Source organism: Pristiophorus japonicus, chromosome 12 (assembly GCF_044704955.1).
Source record: "Pristiophorus japonicus isolate sPriJap1 chromosome 12, sPriJap1.hap1, whole genome shotgun sequence".
Taxonomy (NCBI): domain Eukaryota; kingdom Metazoa; phylum Chordata; class Chondrichthyes; family Pristiophoridae; genus Pristiophorus; species Pristiophorus japonicus.
Window position 1 is genome coordinate 37,325,470 of NC_091988.1, and position 19,832 is coordinate 37,345,301.

The 19,832-nt window shown below is 43.2% G+C and overlaps 1 protein-coding gene across 1 annotated transcript in view; it reads left to right on the forward strand.

Annotated features, from left to right (window-relative positions):
- Positions 1 to 3,379: 3,379 nt before the first annotated feature.
- The window catches only part of LOC139276756 (FYVE, RhoGEF and PH domain-containing protein 3-like), a 234,553-nt gene continuing 218,100 nt past the window's right edge, over positions 3,380 to 19,832 (forward strand). The window contains exon 1 of the mRNA XM_070894766.1: positions 3,380 to 3,457. Coding sequence (XP_070750867.1) covers positions 3,385 to 3,457 — 73 coding nt within the window. The 5' untranslated portion in view covers positions 3,380 to 3,384. The remainder of the gene's footprint in view (positions 3,458 to 19,832) is intronic.

The window sequence follows — 19,832 nt, forward strand, 5'->3', positions numbered from 1 at the left end:
CTGCTGGGGGTGGAGCTCCAGCCCTGCGCCCAAAACGGTGCCGGCAGCTGCGCACGTGCGCAGTAGCTGCCGGCGTCCTGTCTCCGGGGCGACGACCCTATCCCAGGCCGAAGGGACGTCGCTCCTATCCCCGGCCGAGTGGCCTGCGCATCTTACCTCGGCAGCGGGGCCCGCCCACCCGGCCTCTCGCTGGGGGTGGGCCCCGCCCGAAGAGTCAGCGGCAGCCCGGCATTGGCTGCGTGCGGGCCCCGCTCAAAGTCCTCGGCGGGGCCCGGCTTCATCATTGGTGGTGGGGCCCGCCCGCCCCGCATCTCGCTGGGGGTAGGTCCCGCCTGAAGAGACGTCGGCAACCCGGCAGCGGCTGCTTGCGGGCCCCGCCCGAAGTCCTAGGCGGGGTCCGACGTCGTCGTCTTCTCTCTTCCTCCCCCCCCCCCCAATCTTCTCTTTCTCCCCCCCCCATCTTCTCTTTCTCCCCCCCCCCATCTTCTCTTTCTCCCCCCCCATCTTCTCTTTCTCCCTCCCCCATCTTCTCTTTCTCCCTCCCCCATCTTCTCTTTCTCCCTCCCCCATCTTCTCTTTCTCCCTCCCCCATCTTCTTTTTCTCCCTCCCCCATCTTCTCTTTCTCCCCCCCCCCACCATCTTCTCTTTCTCCCCCCCAATCTTCATCTTCTCTTTCTCCCTCCCCCATCTTCTCTTTCTCCCTCCCCCCATCTTCTCTTTCTCCCTCCCCCCATCTTCCCTTTCTCCCTCTCCCCATCTTCTCTTTCTCCCTCCCCCCATCTTCTCTTTCTCCCTCCCCCCATCTTCTCTTTCTCATTCCCCCCATCTTCTCTTTCTCCCTGCCCCCCCATCTTCTCTTTCTCATTCCCCCCCATCTTCTCTTTCTCATTCCCCCCATCTTCTCTTTCTCCCTCCCCCCCCATCTTCTCTCCCCCCCCATCTTCTCTCCCCCCCCATCTTCTCTCCCCCCCCATCTTCTCTCCCCCCCCATCTTCTCTCCCCCCCCCATCTTCTCTCCCCCCCATCTTCTCTCCCCCCCCCCCATCTTCTCTCCCCCCCCCCCCATCTTCTCTCCCCCCCCCATCTTCTCTTCCCCCCCCCATCTTCTCTCCCCCCCCCATCTTCTCTCCCCCCCATCTTCTTTCCCCCCCATCTTCTCTTCCCCCCCCCCATCTTCTCTTCCCCCCCCCCCCATCTTCTCTTCCCCCCCCATCTTCTCTTTCCCCCCCCCCATCTTCTCTTCCCCCCCCCCATCTTCTCTTCCCCCCCCATCTTCTCTTCCCCCCCCCATCTTCTCTTCCCCCCCATCTTCTCTTCCCCCCCCATCTTCTTTCCCCCCCCCATCTTCTCTTCCCCCCCCCATCTTATTCTTCCCCCCCCCCCTTCACCACGTTGCTGCAGTAGGCGAGTAGAAATAATTTTTTATTTATTGTGATTTTTAATTTTTTTTTACTTTTTTATTTTTTAATTTATTTGGATTGATTTATTGGTTTATTTATTGATTTATTTATCAGTTATTATTGATGCTGGCTCTTTATTTGTAAAAGTGAAGTGTTTAATGTTTGTAAACTCCCCCCCAATCTTTCGTTCCTGATTTATAAGTGTAGGCAAGGTTTTTCTGAGCGTACAAAAATCTACACTTCATTCTAAGTAAGTTTTCGTCGCCTAAACTTGCAAAACGGGCGTAAGTGGCCGGACGTGCCCCCTTTTGAAAAAAAAATCGGTTCTAACTGACTAGAACTAGAGCAAACTAAAGGCCGAGAATTGCAATTTCTAAGATGCTCCATTCTAAACTACTTGCTTCAAAAAAAATAGGAGCAATTCAGGCAGAAACTTGACCCCATACTGTAGTGTGATTTCCCCAGCAGGAGGAATAAACCAGGCGTAAGATCCTGCTCTTGCCAGTCTGACACCAGCTCTTGGTCTGCTATCCATAATGCAATTGAAGTGAATTTAGAGTACTGATCAGCTTTGTGACATTTCTAGCAAATTAAGACCTGGCCAGCAAAAATGCATGGACTAACCACAGTTTCAAAAAACCTTTTAGAATTTAGTTTTTTTTCCTGTGCTAACTTGTGAATATGTGTTCAGTACATGGAACGCTAAAAAATGTATTAACTTAGTTATAGAGTGCTCAGATATTTTTGACTGTGATCCTCAGCAACCAGTTTTAGGTATTATATAAAAAAAAACTATGGAGAAAGCTTTGCGCATGAAATATCCTGAGAATGATTTTCCATCTGTTGGTAATTTGGAAGTCGATCTACTGCATATGGAAAATATAACACTAGCTATAAGGTCTCAGCAGGTCAGCGTTGCTGGTGCTATCCTTTTTTTTGGACTTGGATTTAAAATAACAATAATAGTTCTGTTCTGGTGTATCAAAAACAAATGTGACTTAATTTCAGCAACAGGCCTCCTATTAAACAACTTTTAAACATTTATATACACACTATCCACTGTATTTCCTTTATAAATTCACTTATTTCATCAAATTACTCTTAATGTTTGTCAGACAGCAATTTTATCCTCCAATATGGTCTCTAGACGCTTATCCACTAGCAATGTTGAGTTGATTGTTACCTGTTTATCTTTCTCTCCCTTTTGAATAGAGTTTTAAAATTGGCAACTCTTCAGTTCACTTGAAAAACTTCCAGTTCCAAGGATGTATATTGCCATCTTCTTCTCTGTAAACTGTGTACTTGTCTAGTATCTCTTCCATTCCTTCATTCTCCATTAGATTTCCTTTCTCATCTTTAATCTGACCTCCCCTTAATTTAACTTTATTTTATTTTTTGTGTTTTTAAAATGTTTTACTTTTGCTCTTTTTTTAACTTTAGTCTGTTTTCATATCCTCTCTTTGCTTTCCTAATTCCTTCTGTTTCACCAATCATTTTCTGCAGCCACTTTGATTTTTTTTAAAAGAAGACCCACACAACTTTCTCAGGGCAACTAGGGATGTACAATAAATGCCGGCCGTCCCAGGTATCCCGAGAATGAAATTTTAAAAATAGGAGAGAGAGACATGGCCTCAGGGCTCGGGTAATGGTGGGGCCTCGGGAAGTTTTGGCTTGGTGGTGGGTCGGGGGTTACCTTTTGTATTTCCAGGATGATTCTCGAGTAATAGTTGGCTTTGGTGAGAAGAGTGAGACCATGGTAGAGCTTGAAGCAGTCCAGCCAGATCTTGTGATGGATGGCTAAGCCAGTTGCGTGCCAAATCATATTTGACACAAACAAATTAGATAATTTGTATTTGCAAATAGCATGGAGACGATATTGTTCTAGTTTAAAGGCATCCTTACAATTATGTAATACCTGGCATCCTAATTAAGTATCTTTTTTTCTTGTATAAAATATTTATAGATATTGACAATCTAGGAGGGATGAACATTCCTTTGAAATCCACTGTTGAAACGTGGGTAATGGTCTGTGATATAGCAGAATGCATCTGTGCAGGTATTGCACTCATAGTTTTTTTAGTTGACAGTATCTTCAAGATGTGCTTTTGTATGTTTATGGAAGAATATTTGATCATTTACTTTCAGAATAATTCTTTTTTTGAAAGTTTGTGGTTTACATGATTAAAAAAGATGGGAAAAGGTAGTGTGTAATGTTAGGAAACGTGGTGGGTTATGAGTTGCAATTTTAATTGTTGAATAATATTCACTGAAATGATAATTGTGCAGCACCATGTTTCTTTTATTGCACTAAAGAATAATCTCTCCAGGTGGATGTCTGAAAAATAGTTTGTTTAATTTATTATACCGACACAGCAATGATCTTTATAGAATGTTGTTTGTGAATCAAAATATTAAATAATTAAATCTTTGTTAAACTGAAAGAATTTGATTTCAAATTTGAAGCACGACTCTACACTTTGACATGATTAACCAGAAATATAATTTACTGGTGTGCTTCAGGTAAATTGAATATTTTATGAGGACAGTCGTGTTATGCCAAATAGTATTATCAGAGACAGCTTTGATGGTAGTCTGGCGAACACTGAGATAGGAGACACGGGGTGTGTCAGTACTAAGATGAGTTCTCTGGGTCAGCAGGTCTTTGAGCAGGACCCAGCATCTGTGGGGAATAATTTTGGGAGCATTGGAGTAGGGAACAGTGGGAAAATTTCTTGGATGCATAAAAGATGGTCCTGGGGGGAGGGGGGATGGGGATGGTGGATGGCGGTGAAGGTGTTGAGGTTGCTGTTTGGATAGTCGGTTCTCACTGCAGGAGAACGTGGCCTGAAGTACTATTGGTGTCTTGGTGCTCCCACTGCACCCTGCCTGTGAGTTCTTCCTCCGTTCCACATGGCCACTCGGAAATTCTATCCCCTTTGCTCTGCAACTGTTATAATTTCTCATGCAGTCCAGAACTCTTCTTCCTTCACTGCATCTTTTTGAAGGGAGAAGGACTGATTTTTTTTTTTTGTGCGTTTGAATCACATTCTTACCCAAGTTTATTAATTGCTCTAGTCTTTACACATTCTTTGTTGTACACTTTGTTCAAGAATAGAGATAGTCTACTTCTGATTATTTCACGTCATTTTTCACAGAGTTGAATTGTTCATTAATTTAAATGAACCAGTATGAACAAAAGGCAGCGTTGGGTAAAATTGCAAAAGAAAATTAAATTATTCACTAATTTGAATTAAGAGGAATTGCCGGTATCATCTTTGAATGCTCTTATTGGAGGTAAAAATGCCCCGCTTTTGCATTTCTCATGCTAGTTGCCTTGCTCACCACAAGCTCCATCCTCACCACCAATATAATTGGAGTGATGGTGCATCCCATTGCTGTGCTACTGTCATTGCTGTGCCATTTTGTTGTATAACCTGCAGTGAAGACCCTAGTTTCCAACTGACTGGAAGTTGTTTCAACAACATCTCCAGAAAATATGAACGTTTAAAAAAAAAAGCTGAGTAACATTGTAGGGTGTAGAGCCATATGCATTTGCTAAGTTGCAGAAAAATTTTCCCATTTTATCTTGCATCTTGATTGCCTCATCGTCAAAGAATGCCCAAGACATCCAGGAAATTTTGGACTAACTACTTTCTGCATTGAACAATAAATAAAGGTTCGGATTTTGAAGTGGTAATGACGAGAAAACTGTCGGCGTTCGCCGTCATTACTTCTCTGATACTGACCACAACTTCTGGATTTAGCACATGCACAGATAAATGTAGAAATCCTGAAGTTGTGGTCAGTCATTCCCTGCTTGGCCACAGGTTGTGCTGTGGAACTCCCCAAAGCCAGCAATCAGTGAAATCGCTTGAACTGATGAAAACTTATCCTTTTCCGTTCTAATATTGCTGTTAAACACCCCATAAAATGTTGAGCCTTGTTGAAAGAGGTGTAACTGGGGATTTAAGGATGTATTGACTGCTGAACAACTGTTCTAGCCTTGGAAAAAGTAATTTCATATTTGTGGAATGTCAGATTTCTCCATTGATAAAAAAAAATTACTATATTTTTGAAATTTAAAAAAGAGTTTCAGCTTCGACCTTAACTCCATGTGTGCATCCCAATCTTTATTTCTCTTCCTGTAATTTTTTTTTTAAGTGAAGTATAAAAGCTGCTTTTTATTTCCTGATTTGCTGTCTGAGAATTCTTCAATGTGTTTGGCTGCTTAGCTAGCTTGATGACATCACTGCTGCTGTATACTGAGATCCCTTTTGACAGCGCTTCAATTAATTTAAGGTAGAGAGAGCTAAACTTATCGCCGCAGAGATCGCAAGATCTTTGTGGACAGCTTTCTTCGAGGTCAACGGCGGTCGCTGTCGTTTCGCAGCTGACCGCAAATTTTGGGCTATATCTTTTTAACCATATTATGTAGAGTAAAAGGTTGAACCTGCTAGTTTGATGTTGAATTCTCTTCCTTCAGTATATAAACCCCTTCAGCAGTACTTCTGCCACTGATCTAGAATTCTAAAACTGCCACAACAAATGGGAACCGTTTGCTTCTATTTACCCTGTCCCATTCTTTCATCATTTTAAACACTTCGATCATATCATCCATAATCTGTGTTGATTTAATGAAACGAGCCCCATTAGGAATTATTTGCGAATGCTTTCTGTGATTAATTACTGTCTCTTGCCTTTTGATGTGTCAGGGCTGTCCATCCTACATCTTCCTTGTTGAATACCATCACACAGCTTCTTCGTAACATATTTTTATTTGTTCTGAACTCTATTCCATTCCACCCGCAATCTTTTATTTCCAGTCTACATGTCCAGGATCTGTTTCCATCTCTTTGGGCCCAAGTTTCGGGCGGCGCCTAAAATGGCGCAGCCCGGACCTGGACGCCCGTTTTTCGCACCACAAAGCGCGCCTAAAATAAACTCGCCTATTCTCCGGCTCCCTGCAGGTCCTCTGGAGCTGGGCGCGGCACAGCATGAGCTGTGGGGGGGGCGGAGCCAGGTCCCTGCGTTGAAAACAATGCCGGACCTCTGCACATGCGCGCTACAGTGGGCGCGCATGTGCAGTAGCTCCAGGTGCCCAAAACTGTGGGAGGGACGCGAAACACGCAACCCCTAGCCCTGGCCGAATGACCTCACTGGGGCTGCGGATAAGGCTCACCTCCCACCCGACCGGACCCGACTTGACTCCTGCTCCCCGGACTGGACGCGACCCCCGCTCTCACACCCCCCCCCCCCCCCCCCGGCGACCCGACCTCTGCTTCCCCCCCTCCCCCCGGCGACTCGACCTCCGCGACTCTCTTCCCCCGCCCCCCCCCGACCTCCGCGACTCTCTTCCCCCGCCCTCCGCGACTCTCTTTTCCTTCCCCCCCCCGACCTCCGCGACTCTCTTTTTCGCCCCCCCCCCCCCCCCAACATCCGCGACTCTCTTCCCCCCCCCATCTCCGCAACCCCGGATCTCCGCGCCCCCCCCCCCCCCCCCCCCCCCGATCTCCGCGACCCGACCCGGGACCCAAGACCCGACGCCACCTACGAAGTCTTGGGGCCCGGCCGTTCAGCCTCCTTCTCTCCTTCCCTCCGCTCCCCTCTCCTTCCCTCCCTTCCCTCCCTCCTCTCTCCTTCCCTCCCTCCCCTCTCCTTCCTTTCCTCCCTCCCCTCTCCTTCCTCCCATCCCCTCCCTTCCCTCCCTCCCCGCCCCTCCCCCCACTCCCCTCCCTTCCCTCCCTCCCCTCCCCGCCCCTCCCCCCACTCCCCTCTCCCCACTCCCCTCTTCCCTCCTCCCCCCCTCTCCTCCTAATCCCCCCACCCCGCTCTACCTCCCTCCTCCTCCATCCTCCTTCCTCCCCTTCTTCCCCCCCCACCCCCCTTCTCCCCCTCCCCCCTTCTCCCCCTCCCCTCGCTGTCAGAAACACAGACACACACGGACAGAGAGTGAGAGACACACACAGACAGAGAGATCGAGACACTCACAGACAGACAGAGAGATCGAGACACTGACAGAGGGCCGTCCCAGCACACTGTTGGAGGACTCCCGGTGCTGCAGTCGGTAAGTAGAAAATGTTTTGTTTTATTTATTTTTATTTTTATTAATTTTTTTTTTGATTGATTTTATTGATGTATTTATCATTTATTATTGATGATGGCTCTTTATTTGTAAAACTGAAGTGTTTAATGTTTGTAAACTTCCCTTTAAACCCCCCCCCCCCCTCCCCACATTCCCTACACCTGATTTGTAACCTATGTCTGATTTTCTAAGTGTAGACAAGGTTTTTCTGAGCGTACAAAAATCTACACTTACTTCATTCTAAGTTAGTTTAGAGTATGTTTTCACTGCCGAAACTTTCAAAATGGGCGTAATTGGCCGGACACGCCCCCTTTTGGAAAAAAAATCTGTTCCAAACTGAAACTGTTCTAACTGACTAGAACTGGAGCAAACTAAATGCCGAGAATTGCAATTTCTAAGATACTCCATTCTAAACCAGTTGCTTCAAAAAAAACAGGAGCAACTCAGGCCGAAACTTGGCCCCTTTGAAACCGGTTGCCATACTCACAAATTAATGTTATCACTTCCTCCACTTAGGCTATCTCTTCATTTTATTGAGGACTTGTAGGAGATCTTCCTTTCGCCACTTGCCAATGAATACTCTGATCATCGTTCATCCCTAGATGGATAGCTTTGGGTATAAAACTTCACACGACAAATTTCCTCCGGGATCTGCGGTACATCTCCAGGTCTAGTTATCCCTCTATCTATAATTTAATACTGTTTTGGACTTTGTCCAGATGCTATAAACAATGTTATCAGAGTCTGTGATCCTTTTGGCATACTGGGAGCTCTTTGTCAGTAAATCCTCGAAAGCCTGATTAGCATGTCAGATTATTCCACTCCCATCCCCGGCTCTAATGAACTGCCTGGAAATTGCAAGATTAATTTTAGTCTAACTTCACATCTATTTTGTATTGATGTATGCATGACATATGTAGAATGTTTCATGCCTCACTGACTGGAAATGTTTGGAGGTAATAAAGCTTGCTTGCTCGCTTTTCATGTTTTGTGTCAAATGACAATTTTGTTACTGATTTTAATTAATTAACTAGAATTACAATCGTCTAAGATGCTTGTTTTAAAGCTATAATGTGAAATTTATTTTGCTTGATTCGCATTATTTTTATGGTCTCATGATTTAATTCTGACCTTAACAATCATATAATTGGATAGCACACAATCTATTGTTACAAGGCAGTAATAGCTTGAGTAGTTGAGTTGACATGACACATCCTTGACCAGTTCAGTGCTTGAAGGTGCCTTACTATCTCATCTGTGTTCTTTATCCAATGTAAAAACTTAGCAATTTTAAAGTTTTCGTTTTCAGTGTATTTTTTTCCATACTTGCTTTGCCTTTGGTTACCAGACCATAGTGAACATTGAGAAATGGTGAGGTCTCGTACTTGTTTAGACAAGATTTTGATTTTTGTAGAGAACGTGAATTTAATTCCCACCATGGCAGAATTTGAATTCAATTTTAAAGGTCTGAAAATAAAAATCTACCATCAGTAAAAGTGAACATGAAGCTTCCGGATTGTTGTAAAAACGGAACTGGTTCATTTATGTCCTTCAGGAAACGAAACCTGCTGTCCTTACCCGGTCTGGCCTATGTGTCTGTAGTCCCACACCAAGGTGGTTGACTCTTAAATGTCCTCTGAAGAGGCCCAGCAAGTCACTTGGTTGTATCCAGGGAAATTAAGGATGGACAATAAATGTTGGTCCTACCAGCGCTGCTCACATCCCGAGAATGAACATATAAAAAATATACAGCTGCTTTTATATTGTGTTTGTGTTGCTGGCTCCTGATGCATAGGACTTGGCCAGTCGAAGCCAAAGGTATATTCACTATTTCAGACCGGCAGCCAGTGAGACCCATTTTTACTGGTTTTCCCCTGTTGCCTCCAGTCTATCTGGCCCTAGTTATGTTATTCTGGAAACATAACATAAGCTTTGTACACTTGGTTATCATCATTTCACTTTTTCCTGCTGTCATGATGCCACTACTTTGCACATGTTTATACATGCGTTATAGATAGGGATTTGCTTTGGAGTACATTCACACAAGAGACCAAATGCACAATCTGGACATAAGTGAATTGGACTGGTAGACTTAGGTTGCTTTCCTAAAGCCAGGCAAATTCATTAAAGCTCGCTGAATGCCAGTTACAATGTGGAACTCGCTACCACAAGATTGACTAGCATAATTGCATTTAAGGGAAAGCTAGAAAAACACGAGGGAGAAAGGAATAGAATATATTGATGAGATTAAGTGAAGAGTGGGAGGAGGTTGAAGTGGAGCATAAACACTGGCATGGACCTGTTGGACAGAATGGCCTGTTTCTGTATTACATAGTATTTACAGCACAGAAACAGGCCATTCTGTCCAACAGGTCCATGCCAGTGTTTATGCTCCATGCGAACCTCCTCCCACCCTTCATTTAATCCCATCAACATATTCTATTCCTCTATTCCTTTCTCTCTCGTGTTTTTCTAGCTTTCCCTTAAATGCATTTACGCTAGTCGATCCACTACACCTTGTGGTAGCGAGTTCCACATTGTAACCACTCTCTGGGTAAAGAAGTTTCATCTGAATTCCCTATTAGATTTATTAGTGACTATCTTGTACTTATGGCCCCCAGTTCTGCTCTCTCCCGTAAGTGGAAACGTCTATACGTCTACCCTATTAAACTGTTTCATGATCTTAAAGACCTCTATCCGGTCACCCCTCAAATCTTCTCTTTTCTAGAGAAATCTTGCCTGATGGGTATAACACCTCAGTTCTGGTATGATTCTAGTAAATCTTTTTTGCACCTTCTCCAGTGCCTCCATATCCTTTTTTATAATATGAAGACCAGAATTGTTCACAGTACTCCAAGCTTCTATACAAAAAGATAACGTCTCTGCTTTTCAGTTTTATCGCTCCAGAAATGAACACCAGTGCTTTGCTTTTTTATGGTCTTATTAACTTGCATCGCTACTTTTAGTGATATGTATATCTGTACTCCCCAGATCCCTCTGCTCCTCTACCCCATTTTGGACACTTATTTTCCAATGAATATGTGGCCTCCTTATCCTTCCTACCAAAATGTACCACCTCACACTATTGAAGTTCATTTGCCAATGACATGCCTATTCTGCAAGTTTATTAATATCTTCTTGTATTTTGTCTCAATCTTCCTCTATTAACTAGATCCTTGTGGAACACCATTTCTCATCATATGCCAGTCTGAGTAATTACCTTTAAACACTACTCTCCGTCCTGTAGCCAGCTTTGCTATCCATTCTGCTACTTGTCCCCTTACTCCTAATGTTCTGACCTTAGTCATGAATCTATTATGCGGTACCTTATCGAAGGCCTTTGAAAATCCAAATATATCGTGTCTCCTACATTACCCTTTCTGTTGCTTCTTCAAAGAATTCAATAAGGTTGGTTAAGCATGACATTCCCTTTTGAAATCCATGCTGACTAGTTTCTATATATTTTTTATTGCATCTTTGAGTAAGGATTCCATTATCTTTCCTCGCACCAACGTTAAGCTAATTGGTCTATAGTTCCCTGGACATATTCTATCTCCCTTTTTAAATATAGCAATCACATTAGCTGTCTGCCAGTCCTCTGGCATTATTCCCCTTTCTCATGATATATATGTAAGAGTGCCTCTGCTATCTCTTCTCTAGCTTCTTTTAATATGCGCGGATACAATACATCCGGACCAGGATTCTTATCCTCTCTGAGTTTGATTCGTTTATCAAGCATCTTCCTCCTTTCTATCTTAAATGTCTTTATATCTTTTTTGATTTTTTTCTAATATGCCCACTGTAATGTATGTACCTGTGAGTAAGCTCACAGGTTTGTAGAGCTGTTGAGTTGTGAGTGGCTTAGCCAATCACGTGATGTTCACAAGACTCAATAAAACCCCAACCAGTTGGTTTCGGTGGATCTACGGTGAGGCAGGTGGTTGAGAGCCTGCTGGATGAACTGGTGTAGTGTGTTTGTTAAACCTTTGCTAATAAACCAACTAGTTCTTAATAACAATGTTTAGCTATAAATTCTTAAGCAAATAACCCTGAAGCAAATACATTACACCCACTATGTGAGTCTCACATGTAAGTACTGAGACAAAGTAATTATTTAATATTTCTGCTATTTCGCTGTCATTGCCAATATGGATAGTATGATAACAGCCCCATGAGGTCTTTGGTCATCATGCAGAGGATAGAGTTTGATGTTGACATGTGTGCTAATATAATATTACCTGTAGACTCTGATGTACACCACAGGTGACTGTTCAGGCATGGGCTGACAAACCGTTTGGGGAGATATAGTGGCTTTGTTGGGACAGATAAGAATGAAACCAAGAGAGAGCGGTACTGTACAGATGGAACATGGAGAAGAGGTGGTTGAGGAGAATGGAATGGTCAACAGTATCAAAGGCAGTAGAGAATATGAGCAGCCACTGTCATGTAAGATATAATTAGTCACTGACTAGGGTGACTAAGATGTTGTGAAAGGAATGGAAACTGAATTGGTGGGAAAGGTGGGTGTGGAGTTTGGTGGTGATGACCCATTTAAGGATCTTGGAGAGAGAGGGCAGGTTGGAGATAGGGTGATAATTTGAGTGAAGTAGAGATGTTATGGAAAAGTATTTTATTTTTAAAAGTGCTGATAGTTTTAGAAGGGGTGAAAGGGAGAGGTTGACTATATTGATGGGTGTTGGGCTGAGAAGAAGTTGAGTGGTCAGAAGCTGGTTTTGAAGGCAATCAAGTGACTGGTGGCATGGAGGAAATGAACAAGGGCAGAGGAGGAATAACTGAAAAGTTAAAAGGAGGAGAGGGTTTAGTTTGAAGAGCGGAAGGAGCAAATGAGGCCGCAGCAATCAAGTGAATGACCTTGATGTTGAAGAGACCACAATCTGAGTTCTTTGCAATTTTGTGTCAAAGATGAGAATGGAGGTTTTAGGGTTCCCATGGGAATAGATGCATGTTTTATGCAGAAAAAATTAGGTTCATTTTATCATTAACATTTTTTTATGGAAATAACACTTGGTTTCAGACCCATTACTGTGCAAAATGGTTTATTACATGGGAAAACCTGTTGCATTATAGAAAAAAACTGTTGCATTATAGAAAAAATGTGGCTAGCCTATTGATTTATTTGAATTATCTAGTTATTTAGTGTGTATTAATAATGCAACAGACTATTCGTAGCCTTAAAAATGGGTTCATATTTGTTTTTATTCAGACCACGGATTGCTAGTGGAAAGGAGTTGTATTGGAGTGGTATCTATCTATCAGCCTGTCTGCTTGTCCTTGAGCAGTAAGTCATCTGTTTAATAACTTAAACATGTCACCAGATTTTAACCAGACTAAATAAAGCATCCATTTCATCAGCAGACTCTGGGTTTGCTGAAAGAATGGGTAATTTCACAACTACTGTACATTTATTCATTTTCATAAAATAATCAGTTTTCAATTTTCTTCAAAAGACTTTTCTCTCATTTGCTGCTTTCTTTTTGAAAACAACTGTTTGGAAGCAACATTGCATTGTTCCATCTATTTTTCTAAAATGCGTTAATCTTGTACTGTAATAGAAACCCCATTAATTCAAAAAAATCTTCCCTCACACCCTGAACTATTTCCACTCACTCTTGGGCCTTCAGCAGGATTGCTCCTAAGCTGGTTCTTTGTGATCTTAGCTACTGACAGCATTGTAATGTATTTGAATAATTTTTCTCACTGTTTTGTGACTCTGTTTCTAAAAGCATTCTTCACTTTGTTTTCTATCAATTATCAAATTGGTCTCATGTGATTTCTGTGGCAAGCCCATGACTTTGGTATGAGTGCCATCAGTCATCATACTTATAATTTCAAAGAATGTATTTAATAAAATGGCAGTGCTACATCTGTATGACAACTAAGCAAATAATTCTGAAATAGAATTAAATACTGGGATTTCCATAAGCGTAAGGACACATTTTCTAATATTTTGCATGTTTGTATCCAATGTTTGCAATATCAATTCTCACCATTTTTGTTCATATAATCATGTATTTACAGCAGTACAGATTTATGCAAGTATGTGCAGTTTTGCAATGAAGGCAGAGGTTTCAATAGACTTTATTAAGACTGAGAGTAGAGTTTACTTCACAGTGCTCAGGAGTTCAAAAGATAAATTCTTTTAATAAATTCTGATACTTCAAACAAGGAAAATGCACTGATGGAAAATAAAGGGGTTGATAGAAAAAAAGAATTGGGTGGGTGAGTTAGCATGATGGTTTGCGAAACAACGATTGGGTCTGTAAGAGATTTCCGGAGCCTCCTGAATTAATCACATTCCTGTTTTTTGCTGTATTTGTTTACTTACTAGTACATTACTCCTGTTTTCTGCACAGATTCAATAGTAGCCTTCAAAAGGGAATTGGATAAATACTTGAAGGAGAGAAAAATTGCAGGGATATGGGGAATGGGCGGGGCAGTCAGACTAACTGGGTTACTCTTCGAAAAAGCCAGCACAGACTCGATGGGCCAAATTACCCACCACCTGTGCTCTACTATTCTATGATGATTCAAATATTAACCTCTTTCGTTTAGATGTCCTAAACAGATATTGGGAAAAATGACTTTACTCAGCAATAATTGTTTGAACTGGTGTATTAAGTAGGGAAATAAATGGGAAAAACAGGTTAATTCGGAATACAATTATTTGTCATGATAAGACAGTGGGTTAATTCAGAATACAATTATATTCCATGGTAAGACAGTTAATGTACTAGAATGGGGGTACACAGTAACCTTTGGTCAAGGGGTACAATTCCAAGTTTCTTTTGCCTAGTGAGGGGGAGGGGTGAAGTTGCAGGAGAAAAGTTTCTGAAGTGTACAAAACCTAAACAAAAAAGATGATTGGAGATATTTTACACACTAAAACTTTTCCACCATGTATGGATGGTGAGTCAGGCAAAAGTTGTTGAATTTTGTCTAATTGAGACTGCTTATGCAGATCTAAAGCTCATCTTCACATCCATTAACTAATTGATGGTGCTGTACAGTATTATTGTATCCATGGGCTATGATACAGGGTGCCGAGGTGCAGATCCATGATTATAGGTGTTATGTCTTGGATAAGGAGTCAGACTAGATACTGCAAGCCCAAAGTAAGTGTGACCGTAGTCTTTTATTACAGATCTCAGAGTGCTTCTCCAGCCTGTGAGGCTTCCTTATATACAGGGATTGGGGGGTCCCTTGGGACTCCAGGGGTCAAGCCCTCTGGTGGTTAGACATGGTAATTACATGTTTACATACATAACACACCCCCCTTGCCCCAAAGTCAATAGTGTAACTATTTACAATGTGAGTCGATCTGGGGCTTTTCCCTGGTTGATTGTCTCGGTGCAACTGCTGGTGTTCGTGAGTCATTTGCAGGGCTTTCGCTGGGCTGCTGCGCAGCTGGTCTTGCTGGACTGCTGGGGGTGATGGGTTCTGCTTCGTGGTCAACCGCTGGGTCGGTTGCCACTTATGTGTGTGTTGGAGGGTCGAAAAAGGTAGAGTCTATTGTGGGTTGTTCTGGATAGTCTGTAAATCTGTGTTTGGTTTGGTCCAAGTGTTTTCTGCAGGTGAGTCCATTTGCGAGTTTGACCACAAACACCCTACTTCCCTCTTTGGCCAAAACAGTGCCAGCAATCCTCTTGGGACCTTGTCCATTGGTGAACACACATACTGGATCATTTACTTCAATTTCTCGTGACACATTAGTATTCTGTTGAAGCCGCCTGCTCTCTACCTGTTCGTATAGATCAGGGTAGACTAATGAGAGACTTGTTTTAAGTGCCCTTTTCATGAGCCAATCAGCGGGAGGGACCCCAGTTAACGAGTGGGGTCTTGTGTGGTAACTAAGCAGGACTCAGGATAAGCGAGTCTGCAGTGAGCCATCAGTTACTCTTTTCAAGCTCTGCTTGATTGTTTGAACTGCTCATTTACATGGATCGTACAACACAAGCAATTTGTTTGAACATAACAGCTTCCTAGCTTTCTCAAAGGCATTTTCTTGGCTTTTACCCCATACTCATTCATCTCCTTTATGCAGTAAAGAGTGTAGGGGTTCCAACAATGTGCTAAGACACGGTAAGAAGTTACCAAAGTAGTTCAGGAGTCCTAGAAACGACCGCAGCTCCGTCACATTCTGTGGTCTTGGTGCGTTTTTGATTGCCTCCGTCTTCGAATCGGTGGGCCTGATGCCGTCCGCCGAGATTTCTCTCCTCAGGAACTCCACTTCAGGCGCCAGGAAAATGCACTTCGAGCATTTTAGCCTGAGCCCCACACGATTAAGCTGACTAAGAACCTCTTCCAGGTTCTGCAGGTCCCCGACGGTGTCCCGACCTGTAACCAAGAGGTCGTCCTGGAAGACCATGGTGCGCGGGGACCGACTTCAAGCTTTTCATGTTCTTCTGGAATATCACCACGGCCAATCGAATCCCAAACGGGCTTCTGTTGCAAACTAAAAGACGTTTGTTCGTGTTGATGCAGGTGAGGCCTTTCGAAGATTCCTCCAGCTCCTGCGTCATGTAGGCCGAGGTCAAGTCCAGCTTCGTGAATGTTTTCCCTCCTGCCAGCATCGCAAATAGGTCGCCTGCCTTTGGTAGCGGGTATTGATCCTGCAGTGAGAAATGATTGATAGTTACTTTGTAATCACCACAGTGACAGTGCCGTCTCCCTTGAGGACTGGAACAATCAGACTGGCCCACTCATTGAATTCGATCGGCGAAATGATGCCCTCTCGTTGCAGCCTTTCCAGCTTGATCTCCACCCTTTCTCTCATCATGTAAGGTACTGCTCTCACCTTGTGATATCAAATGGATATAGCACTTTGCTCCTTGGAACTTCCCGATGCCTGGTTCGAATAGCACGGGGAACTTGCTTAGGACCTAGGCACATGAGGTGTCGTCGACGGACGAAAGCGCTCGGACGTCGTCCCAGTTCCAGCGTATCTTTCCCAGCTAGCTCCTGCTGAACAGCGTGGGGCCATCGCCCGGTACCACTCAGAGTGGTAAATCGTGCACCGCTCCATCGTAGGAGACCTTTACGGTAGCACTGCCAATTACGGGAATCAGTTCCTTTGTTTGGTACGAATGGGAGTCAGCACTGGCCTTGAAGCCTTGTTGCACCACAACTTCTTGAAAGTCTTTTTACCCATTATGGTCTGGCTTGCGCCTGTGTCCAGCTCCATGGACATCGGGAGTCCATTTAATTCAACCTTCAGCATTATCGGGGGACACTTTGTGGTAAATGTGTACACCCCATATACCTCTGCCTCCTTGGTCTGTGGCTCTGGTTCATCATGATCCACCGTGGATCTGTCCTCCTCTGCAACATGGTGGTTTGAAGTATTAGCAGGGTTTGCAGCTCGTCTGCACATGCGTTGGAGGTGTCCCATTGTTCCACAGCCCTTGCAAAACATATCCTTTGAAGTGGCATGAATGGAATCGATGATCACCCCCGCAGCGCCAATAAGGTGTTAATTGCCTTGTATTCACCACCCTTGATGGTGGACTCTGAGTCATCTGTGGACGTGCAGCTGCAGGCATGTAAGTCCTGCCATGTACATTTCGATTCGAAAACATTACTTTGTTCACTGTACTTGCAGCAGTACTAGTGTGTTGGAAAATTTGTTTGGTATTGTCACTGGTGGAGATAAACACCTGGGCTATTGCTATGGCTTTACTCAAGGTTGGGGTCTCTACAGTCAAAAGTTTGTGAAGTATTACTTCATAGCCAATGACAAGTACAAAGAAGTCTCTGAGCAAATGCTCCAAGTGTCCTTCAAATTCGCAATGTCCTGCAAGGCGCCTTAGCTCGGCGACGTAGCTCGCCACTTCCTGGCCTTCAGACCTCTTGTACGTGTAGAACTGGTACCTCGCCATCAGAACGCTTTCCTTCGGGTTTAGATGCTCCCGGACCAGTGTGCACAACTCATCGTGCGACTTGTCTGTGGGTTTTGCTGGAGTGAGTAGGTTTTTCATGAGGCCATACATTGGTGTCCTGTAAATGGTGAGGAGGATCGCCCTTTATTTGGCAGCGTTCCCTTCTCCTTCCAGCTTGTTGGCCATGAAGTATTGGTCAAATCATCTCTCTCCGAAAATTTCTCCAGGTTGCCCACAGTTCTGTGCATTGTTGCGTTGGGGTTCATCATCTGTATCTCGTCGCCAGTTGTTATGCCTTGGATAAGGAGTCAGACTTGATACTGCAAGCTCAAAGTAAGGTATGACCGTAGTCCTTTATTACAGATCTGAGTGCCTCTCCAGCCTGTGAGGCCTCCTTATATACAGGTGCTCCCAAGGGATTGTGGGATCCCTTGGGACTCCAGGGGATAAGCCCTCTGATGGTTAGACATGATAATTACAGGTTTACATACATAACAGTAGGTGCCCAGTCAGTTTGTGTAATCGAACAAACTAGCTGGGTGAGGAAGGGAAGATAATATGGAATCTGCAGTGTATGTGGAAGTCTGCAAGCCAAGCTTACTCTTCGGGAATAGTGGATAAAGAGAGGCTTGTTTTTACATTTGTAAGTCAAACCGGTATAAACATAAATCTATAATCTTATGATGGACAAATGACTGCCAATAGATAACTTAGGTTTGCAGAGCATGAAATGTGAATGAAGATGAAACTTCACTTTTATTTGGAAGGGGTGGCAGGGAAGAGAAAATATCACTGGTGGAAATAGCCTCATGATTTATTTAAATGCTCTCAAATTTGACACGGTACAGCTATGAATCATTGAGCTCATTTAAAACTTTCACTTTTTATGGGATATTCCAGGATTTGATAAAGTCCAGACTTAAATCTAGGCAGTTAATTAAACTGTGTGGTCTTTTGCTGACATCCAGATGCTCTAGTTTGACTTGGAACTAGGCCACAAAATTAAAAACATTTCCTTATATGTATTTGCACAAAAGGTCTTCATCCTGACTTGTATAAAAACAGTAAAATTTGAATGATGTACAGAATGGTTCCCTGTTTTGACCTAGATAACTCTGTTTTATTTGAGATTTGTTGAAACTCAAATCTTCTGTGTGCATTTTAACTAATTTGCTGGGAGTATTTGGTATCTTCCTTGGACTAGACCCAGTAACTCCATAGTCCTAACTTCGAGAACTTTTCTATTTGACACATATCAATGAAAATAAATGGATAATTTCTGTTTAATATTCTTCACTTAATAACTATTGTAACAGTGATGAAGGGATTAGTACTCCAGTCTTGAGTGTATTGAATTTGCAATACCTGTACTCCCAATAGAGTAACAGTTTCCTTCTTAATTCTAACCAACTCAATTCAGCTTTTGTGATCTCCTTTATGTCATCCTTACATGTTAACAAAGTAATGGAATTGTGGATTAATACTGCTCTCCTTCTCCCATCCTGCTTTACCTCATCTAAATATTTTGTAAGCAGGCATGTTTAGCTCCAGTTCTGCCCTAGCCTCTGCTGTGTCACTTTTATTGCTACTATAACATCTCCCCTCATAGCAATCTTTGCCTCTAGCTAAACATTTTGACTCTAACATTTATGTATTTAAAACTCAAACCAGTCTCGCTTTGGCAGTTTTACTTTTTTTTTTAAAACTCCTCTCCTCTGATCTTTCTTGCTTCACTCTCTTTCACACATCTGTAATACACATCGCCCCTTTTGTTTTCCTTTCTGCGTTACTGTCTTGTTCCCTTCCTCTTACTCATGGTCTGTATGTGTGCTCACACACCATGCATGGACATGGTGACCAGTTCTTTAACCACTTTCTACTTTGTGGGAAGTCATTGCAGGTGGGGGTCTGAATGGTATGGACGTGATGCATGTCAAGTTATCGAGCGAGAGAAAATACCATTATCCTCCACCATTTCAAACCTATCCCTGCTTATAAGTTCTCCTTCTAAGGCAGTCCCTTGGAGTTGTAAGTGGTTTTTCCCCTGGTGGTTTCGAATCACCCCTCTTGCAATAATTCTAGACACCGGAATTATAGTTGTGAACAGTAATATACAGTCAGAGACAGATCTTTTCGGTCTCAACCGTCACAATGTTTTTATTCGAGTTACAGCACACACCTGCACCCAGTAAAAACACCCTGGTAGTGTTATACAAACAAATACAGTACAACAGACAGTCTGGTCCATCTAAACAGGCCCCTAACGTGAAGCACCCACGTTTAAAACACCCCTGCTCAGATTCAAAATTGCACCACTGAAATCTGTCCAACAGAATGTGCGTACGATTATGATCCTTGAAAACATCTCCCCACTAAAATCTCTAAAATCCTTGGTTGGGACACATGATGCCCTTTCACATTATGCGGTGGTCTTAAAGATGTGTGGGCTGGGA